Source organism: Cebus imitator, unplaced genomic scaffold (assembly GCF_001604975.1).
Source record: "Cebus imitator isolate Cc_AM_T3 unplaced genomic scaffold, Cebus_imitator-1.0 Scaffold119, whole genome shotgun sequence".
NCBI classification, from domain to species: domain Eukaryota; kingdom Metazoa; phylum Chordata; class Mammalia; order Primates; family Cebidae; genus Cebus; species Cebus imitator.
Genome location: NW_016107434.1, coordinates 4,194,906 through 4,204,265, shown reverse-complemented (window position 1 = coordinate 4,204,265; position 9,360 = coordinate 4,194,906). Strand labels below are relative to the sequence as shown.

General features: G+C 42.7%; 1 protein-coding gene across 7 annotated transcripts in view; it reads right to left on the bottom strand.

The window, feature by feature from the left end:
- The window catches only part of RYR3 (ryanodine receptor 3), a 556,286-nt gene that overhangs the window by 26,319 nt on the left and 520,607 nt on the right, over positions 1 to 9,360 (bottom strand). For all 7 annotated transcript variants that reach the window (XM_037742376.1, XM_037742379.1, XM_037742378.1 and 4 more), the window contains 4 exons: positions 9,160 to 9,288; positions 5,540 to 5,644; positions 3,379 to 3,460; positions 1,408 to 2,735 (listed from right to left, as the gene is read on the bottom strand). In XM_037742376.1, coding sequence (XP_037598304.1) covers positions 1,408 to 2,735; positions 3,379 to 3,460; positions 5,540 to 5,644; positions 9,160 to 9,288 — 1,644 coding nt within the window. The remainder of the gene's footprint in view (positions 1 to 1,407; positions 2,736 to 3,378; positions 3,461 to 5,539; positions 5,645 to 9,159; positions 9,289 to 9,360) is intronic.

The window sequence follows — 9,360 nt, the reverse complement described above, 5'->3', positions numbered from 1 at the left end:
TCACTCTTATTACCCAGGCTGAAGTGCAGTGGCACGATCTCGGCTCACTGCAGCCTCCGCCTCCTGAATTCAAGCTATTCTTCTGCTTCAGCCTTCTGAGTAGCTGCGACTACAGGTGCCTGCCACCATACCCGGCTAATTTTGTTACTTTTAGTAGAGATGGGGTTTCACTATGTTGGCCAGGCTGGTCTCAAAGTCCTGACCTCCAGTGATCCACCCACCTCAGCCTCCCAAAGTTCTGGGATTACACGTGTAAGCCACTATTCCTGGCTGCATGTTCATGCATTCTAACATGCAGCACAAATGATAATTATCTTATTTGTTGTCTTCTCCCACTAGAAGGTAAGATCCATGAAAGCAAAAACGTGGTTTCTGCTTTGAACCTATGTATTCCCATATCCCACAGCCTGGCACACAGCAGTCCTGGAATGGGACCCTGTTATGTATCAAACTGTGTTCTACGTTTTGGGGCTACATCAGGGAGCAAAACAGAATAATATTGTAGGAATGCTGATTCTGATGTTTTCTTCCCTGAATGTTCAAACCAGGTGAGAGTTCTGTCCTACAGAGAACTGTAATACCTGACATTTCTCCTTCCTAGCATTCTTTATACCTGTCTTGACTTGTCCAGTACCTTTCTTCTCTACTGAACTGTAGGGACAGTGTGTTTCTTATTCACCACCACCATATTCCCAGAGACTAAATTAGTGACAAGTGCACATTAACTTTTCAATAAATAATAATGGAATGAATGAATGAATGTTTTTGGGCTTGGATCTTTTCACACTTCTCTACTCTCTGATGCTAGAATGACACTGTGAATTGGATACTACAAGAAAAGGGAACACCCAGAACCTTCCGTGGTCAAGGGGCTCTGAATTCCCACTATCTTGTTCTATTAATCTAGTTGACATGAAATACTAACTGAATAGTGGGTGTATCACAGGGATAAAAATGTCCCAAGCATGATCAAACTCAATGAGAGGCTATGCCAAATCCTAAGATATCATTTTGACCTTTTAAAACCCTGAAAAACCACTGTCTCAAAATGAAGGCTTCGAGTTGTTATACTTGGTTTTCTATGCCTTTGGTTCACTGAATGAATCTGCACAGCACAAGAACTAACCTTCTAATAAAAGACTGAGGCAAACTATTGCAGGCCATCAAGTCTGAATTCTACAATGTAAACTAGAAGACCAACCAATGACTAGACACTGAGATGACCATGTAAGTCTTAATTTCCGCAGACATGTCAGAAGTGGAATTATAAGATCAGCATAGTCGTACCAGAGTGATTGTCTAATACAGTATTGGTACCTGGGGAATGCTGTCAGTACTGATCACAAGATATAGTGGCAAGTCTTATTCTGGAGATAAAGAAAGATGAAAGAAACAAATGACACTTACCTGTGCTTTCCTCTTCTTCTGTACAGTACTCTCTAATGTAGGGGGTTCGTCCTTGCCAGTAATTTCTGAGAGGTCACCCAAACCCACTTCAGGCCCATGCTTTAAGCTGCCCTCTTTCTTTGGGTGGAGTCCAAAGAGGTCTGACATGATATCTGCATCGCCCTTCTCACCCTTTATAAAATGTACTAGTTCAGTGGTGATACCTGGCTCCATCACCTCTGCCCTCTCAGCCTCCATAGTGTCATCATGGATACCAAACTGGGTTGGGTCAGGCATATCACCCAGGATCTTGGTCACTCTGATGTTCTTTGCCCCTTCTACCAGTCCCCCTCCAAACACTGTGCTCCAGAGGATCTGAAAGATTCCTCCTAGGATGGTGAAGAACAACTGGAATAGCCCCACAAACAGCATCCAGAAAAAGGAGAAGAACACCTTCACCAGCTCCTTCGCAGTCATCTTTTTCACGTTCCTGTACTGCTTCCTGAGGTTCTTCAGGGTTGCTCTCTTCAGAAAGTTGGCGACATTCCTCTTCACAGAGTCACAGGCCATAGCAAATGCAGAGGCCGGCTCGAAAGACCCATCTTCCTCCTCTTCACCCACAATTTCTAACACGTAAGAAGAATCTTCATCTTCTTCCTCCTCTTCTGGCCTGTCAGCTGAATCAGATTCAGAGATCTGAGATGCTAACTGCATTTCAAAGATGGTGTCCTCACAGAAGTTCACAAACAGCTCCATCTTTTCCTGCTCCCCACCTTCGTTGACAACATCAAAAATGAACTGTCGCTTAGATTCCTTCACCTGGGGCTTCTCCCACTGAGTGCGACTGGATTCGCTGATCTCAAAATAAACACGCTCAATTTTCTTGGCCCCACCCATGATCTCAATACGTCCTAGGTATGGTTCAAAGTAATTGAGCACACTTTCTGCTGGGTCCAACAGACACTTCAGGCGGGAATCATTTGGCATGTGTTCAGAAAGATTTGTCAATAACACAGCCACATTAAACCCTATGTCCTTGGCTGGCTCATGGAACCGGTCTACAAAATCAATGTAATTAAACATGTCATTCTCATCAGCTTCTGCACACGAAAGGAGAAAGTCAATCTCTGACTGTGTGTACTGTTTTTGCCCTTCCATGGCCTTCTGGAATTCTTTTTTGGAGATAATTCCTTTACCATCTGGGTCATACTCTTTGAAGGTGTCTGAGCTGGTTAAGTCTTTAAGTTTCAAGAACATGTCAAAGAATTTCAAGATCATTTCTACATTGGTAGATGATTCTACCAGTGTGTCAACCATCTGCTTGCCAATGGTGCCATTTACCACATTCCCTGTGAGGCAGGTTCAAAAAGACATACAAATATATAAATAAACCCAAGCCATCATGTAATTTGTCAGGTAGCTATTTTTAGAAGACTTTTGTGCCAAATTAGTCAGCTCTTCTCTCACCGTGATGATGTACGAGGGAGCAGCAAGCCATAAAGACTACACCACTAGGAGCCAAGGGGGAAAGAAACAAAGGGAAGAAGGAGGTGGCCATACCACTGCCTTTAACATGGCCTGGGGCCTGGGAAATGGTTTCATTTTCAGATTGTTGGGGACACACGGGGATACACGGTGTCCCTCTGATCCCCTTAGACCTAGGAGGGTGCCCAACTAGATGGCTGGCATACACACTGGCAGCCAGATGTGTTGAAAAGCAATGGGGAGAGGGAGAGGATAGGGAGGAGCAAAGCTTGGAGGTTTTCCCCAGTTCATTCTGGCTTTCCTATTGATATAAAATGAATTGATTTCAGGCTTCGTCCATCAGACCAGGTGCCCCTCATTTCATTTTTTGTTTCTGAAAATTTGGCTTTCTGACCAATGTCATATGGCATCAGTGACCTGCCAGAAGGATAATCTGCATGATCAGTAAGGTTAGTGCTCAGACCAATTACAGTTGTGTGAAGGCCTAGTTATACCAAACAGCCCAACCTTCCAGGAGGGACAGAAGCATCACCACCATGTCCTGAAGGAGATCCAAGAGTTCCTTCAGCAGCTCGATCTGACTGGAATCCTAGAACAGAAACAGGAGATACCCCTGAGCTATCTGATCCCTCAGTAAAGTACAGGGCAGTGAGCAAGAAGAGCCTGCTCTGGAAAGGTTAGGTGCAGGCTGCGTCAGTGTCAGGGAAGAGCTTCCTTCTCATTCTGAATGAGGATGCCTTATCGTCCACTGTCTGCAGCACCGGGAGACTCACTGTAGCAGGACTCATCCAACAAAGCTCCTTTACATTTTTCCTTTTATTAGTACAATGTGGCAGATAGACCAAGTGTTGTCCAAAACTACTGAACAACCCAATGCACCAAAGAGCCTTCAGGTATCTCTAGTAGTTTATGTTGCCATTTTCTACAATGGAGAATTACCAGTGAGCTTTATGGGAATACGAGACATCTGGTAAAGGTATCAAGGTTTTAATCGCCAAATGGGTTCTCCTTTCTTTCTGGATTAGAGTCACCTAATTCTAGTTGGTGGTGATCTGGGTGCCACTTGTCCCTTTAAATGGTATAAAATGGAGGTTATTCTTCTCAACGGTTTAGATACTAGTCTGTTTGGTTTTAATTTCAGCAATGCAGGAAGAGCATTGCTAAGCTAACTCCATGCTCTTTATACCCTATGTCACAATAGGAAACAATTCTTTTTTTTTTTTTTTTTTTTTTTTTGTGAGGACTGGGCTACACAGTCTTGCTCTGTAGCCCAGGCTGGAGTGCAGTGGCACAACCTTGGCTCACTGCCAACCTTCGCCTTCCAGGTCCCAGTTCAAGCAATTCACCTGCCTCAGCCTCCCAGTAGCTGGGATTACAGGCACACGCCACTATGCCCAGCTAATTTTTGTATTTTCAGTGGAGACGGGTTTTCACCATGGTGGTCAGGCTGGTCTTGAACTCCTGACCTCCTGATCCACCTGCCTTGGTCTCCCAAAGTATTGGGATTACAGGCGTGAGCCACTGCTCCTGGCCAGGAAACAATTCTTGGAAGATCTGAGGTGGGGAATCTGGGGATTCAATTAAAAATGTATCCTGGGTCACATACCTTTTATAGACTCCCCCTCAAAAAAAAAGGAAAAAACAAAAACCCAACCATAGCTCTTTGCCTAGCTTTTCAACTTTCAGAGGAATCTTCATTACTTATGGTATGTATCATAAGCTATATACAAAATATCACAGAAGTATAGAATATCAGAGCTGGGAAAAGACCTCAGAGATCACCTATTCTGAGTATTTTAGAGAAGATGAAACCAAAAACCAGAAAGGGAAAATGGCTTTCTAAAAGTCACTGGTGAGGAAGTGGCAGGCCTAGGGCTTTCATCTCAGGGACTCTACACCACACTGCCCAGCTGACATATAAATGGACATCTTACTGTCAAATTGGCAGCCCTCCCAGGAGCTCTCTCCTCCCATAAGGCCAGAGTCAAAAGGGGAAAAATGAAAGGGTTAAATAGCACATTCCAGAAGAGAGGAGGCAGATGTGATAGCCTTGAACATTTAAAACATGATTTAAGTTAAAGATGCAAATATTACTCTAATCAGCCTGAAATACCTCCTGAAGGTCTCCTTCACGTGTTGCCATGGAGAGAGGCAATAAACTGCTACATATGCTACATTTATTTGTTCATAATAAATGCTCTGAGCGGTTCTGATTCATCTTGCCAGAGAGATGGGGAGTGAGAAGGAGAGGCTGAAAAAGGGAGGAAGGAGGCAGGGGTGAGAGAGAAGGGGGTGTGGATTTCAGTGACATGCAACATGGGACAGATAGGACAGGGCTGGTAGGGAGTGTTTATAAGTTGACAGAACAGTGACAAGGAAGCAGAAAGGATGAGCACCATAGAAAGCAAACATTGAGGCAATCACAAAAAGGGTAGGTTGGTGAGACACAAAGAAGGAAGCTGCGTTCATGCAAAAGCCCGCCTGGGACCCCCCTGGAGGCATTCATTTCTGTCTCCCATTTTGGCCCTCAGTTTTAAAAAATGAGATCTACTATGTGTGGCTTGTCCAGCCTTTGATCAAGCAGCCACATCACAATGGGAACACTAAGGAGTGAGGACTGACTTAGCATTTCACACCAATGATACGTGCAGGGAATGGGCCACAGTACCTGAGAGAGTTTCATCTGCATATTAGCAAAGACATGGAGGAAGCCAACCACTGCGTCCCACAGCCTGCTGTGAGCCAGGCTCTGCTGGTTACCAATGCAAGGGCCCTATGGGGAAGAAGACACTCCATGTCACTTCAACATCACAGTTACTCTGAAACCTGTCTAGTAAGGGCATCTGATACCTACCTACATGAGCAGATAGACTTTCCAAAAGTCACATATTTCATAGTTTAGTATTCTCCTAGGATATTACTTTTTTCTTTTTCCTGATTGTAGGATACCATGTCTAAGAAAAACCACTAGGGATTTCACAGTCCAGATATTTTCAGAGACTTTCTTTTAGCCTCAGAATGAGTTCTTAAAAGTTTATAGTGGAGAACAATATTTAAAACTGGTTGACACAGGGCTGAAGGGCAAGCTCCCCAGCCTCACCTTGGCCTCAGAGGCCTTCGGGGGAACTCAAGGGTGCTGCAAAGCACACTGTGAAAAACCAGGCCCTCACTTACCTATTGTTCCAGGCAAAGTTTCACATGGTGATAACGACACAGCTATCTAATTAAAAAAAAAAATCTGTGTAATAATCCTAGCATTCAACCACTTCTAGGATTCTCTTATTAACCTAAAATCAGATATAATAGAATCTCTAACAATCTTTTCTGAAAGTCAAATGTAGAGGAATAACTTAGTATGCATTTTCATGTTAATCTGTGTGTGTGTGTGTGTGTGTGTGTGTGTGTGTGTGTGTGTGTAAGACAGTCTCACTCTGTCACCCAGGCTGGAGCGCAGAGGTGCAATCTCGGCTCACTGTAACCTCTGCCTACTGGGTTCAAATGATTCTCGTGCCTCAGCCTCTCAAGTAGCTGAGATTACAGGAGTGCACCACCATGCCTGGCTGATTTTTTTTGTATTTTTAGTAGAGACAGGGTTTTGCCATGTTGACCAGGCTGCTCTTGAATTCCTGGCCTCAAGTGATTCACCTGCCTTAGCCTCCCAAAGTGCTGGGATTATGGGCATGAGCCACTGTGCTCAGTCGATAATCCCACCATTTTTGAAGCTCATGATTAAGTCAACATTTCTTATCTTTTCTTTACAGTCTAGTTTTTTTTTTTTTCTATCCTTTAACCAATCTCCAAATTACTCGATAAGAAAGTTTTAAAAGGAGCACAGATATTACCTTAATTTCTAGAAATGTCTTGGCAGGATACCCAAGATTTAAAAGGTAAGCAGGAGAAATACTGTCTGCATTCTCAAATCACAAAGGTTAAAAATCACTGTTTATATACATTCAGTGTCTGATCACTAGAAACCATTAGATTCTTTTTGAAACAAAGCTGGTTGCTGAAAGAAACTCATATTCACCAAAAATGAACTTCTCTTTTACTTTTAGGTTAGTGCTCCATGGGAAGTTCTGAAGATAAGGATGGCTTTTACAGAGATCAAATCAGATGCTTATCATATATATTTAATGATCTCCTTAAGTACACTGCATTCTGTGAAACTTCAGAGAAGTAACTTGTTATTAGGTTTATCTCCTTGTGTCCTTACAATGCTTGAGCGAAAAGGATGTATGTCCCCTCAAAATCCTTTCAAGTTGACAGTGCTAGCTTTGTCTTTCTTTTAATGAGCAAATATGATCTGATTTTGCCAGTTGGCTCATCAGATGAATCTTTATGTGATGAGAATTTAATGTTTTTCATCGAACAGGTTTTGGCTCAGTCATATTACCTGTAAAAAAAAAAAAAGGCCACAAAAACTCTTGGATTCTTGGAATATAAAATATTCTTTAGGAAAGAAATGAAGGTGTACAGGAAAAGGTAAAAAAACATTCTCCATTTCTTTCCTTACCTATCTCTTCTGTTTCAGCAAGACTGGCATAATTGCTGACATTATTTCTCATAAAGCCATGCATAATCCTATCTCTAAATTTTCCAAGTCACTGACACAGAATATACTTCCTCCTCTGTATCTATCCATAGCCTGTGTGTGGTCCGATGGAGACTCAGGGCCCTTTGGCTTTTTTTTTNTTTTTTTCAGACCGAGTTTCACTCTTGTTGTCTAGGCTGGAGTGCAATGGCACTGTCTCAGCTCACTGCAACCTCCGTCTCCCAGGTGCAGTGGTGTGATCTTGGCTCACAGCAACCTCTGCCTCTGAGGTTCCGGCGATTCTCCTGCCTCAGCCTCCCCAGTAGCTGGAATTACAGGTGCCTACCACCACGCCCAGCTAATTTTTGTACTTTTAGTAGACATGCAGTTTCACAATGTTGGCCTAGCTGATCTCAAACTCCTGACCTCAGGTGACTGACCCACCTTAGCCTCCCAAAGTGCTGGGATTACAGGCGTGAGCCACCGTGCCCGGCTACATATGTGGTTCTTAAGCACAGTATGTACGATCATGTATGATCATTTTTTCTTTTTTCTCTTTTGATATAGAGTCTCGCTCTGTTGCCCAGGCTGGAGTACAGTAGTACGATCTCAGCTCACTGCAACCTCCACCTTCTGGATTCAAGTGATTCTCCTGCCTCAGCCTCCTGAGTAGCTGGGACTACAGGCGCATGCCAACATGTCGGGCGAATTTTTTGTATTTTAGTAGAGACAGGGTTTCACCGTGTTGCCCAGGCTGGTCTCCAACTTCTGAGCTTGGACAATCTGCCTGCCTCGGCCTTCCAAAGTGCTAGAATTACAGGCATGAGCCACTATGCCCGGCCATATGATCATCTTATATTGAATAATTTTTCTTATATATATGTATTTGCTCAATTGCATTGTAAGCTCTTTATGGGTAGAGGCAATATATTGCATTTCTTTTCATGAACCACAGCACAGAGTACAAGCTGAGTATTTTGTTGAATGAATGAATAAGAGCCCTATTCATGAGTCTCCTGATTATGGTAATCTGAAGATGAAGTGTTACTTCTGCTTCAAAAAAATCTTGTATCACAGAGGGTAATGATATGCTTACTAATTTTATAGCAAATTGTGCCTAAATACATCCTCTGCTCCTTTTCCAGAATAGTTAGACCAGCATAGACAATGAATAGAAAAATACTATGGACAGAGACAGACTGCTGCAAGGTCTAGATATTTAACGTGAAATTCATTTGCAGATTTGACCACCACTGCATGTGGTTTGTGTGCTTCTGAAGTTACTTTTTCCATGGTGAATTTCTGACAAGTCAATAGGATCTCATGGATTCTGTTTTTAATCTCTATGAAGGTAACGTCGTTTATCCCTTAATTCCTTCATTCTGTGAATCCTTTCTCCACTCCACTCTCCATGCTGACTGAACAGATACATGCCAGACACTGTTCTAGATATAAAGAACTTTAAGTGTAGTAAAACATTTTCTTTCCACGAAAAATGTTTACTTTAGGAGGGAAAGCAAAATGTTAACTAGATAAATGCAAGTCAAGTGTGAACACTGTAAATAGGTCCAGTGGGGGGGACCCCAAACTATGGCTTCTTGTAGAATGCAAGTATTATTGCTTCCTATTGATAGACAGAAAAGAAATATTGTTAGCATCAGGGCTGGATGTGTTCAACCAACTATTCCGTAGGGAATACAGAATATGGGCATGTCAACATTCTCTTTGTTCTCAAGCATGCACTCTATAGCACATACCTGGATGTATTCTGTAAGAGAATTGAAAATCTGCTTGGTGACTGCCAGAGCTTTGGAAAAATTGTGCTGTCCAGATTCATCAATGATGTCCTTCCCTGAGTAATACCAGTAGAAATCACTGATTGATTCCTAAAAACAAATGAGTAGAGCTTAGTATTTCTCAGACTTCAGTCGGTGAAGCCAAACTTCGTGTTTAGGAAG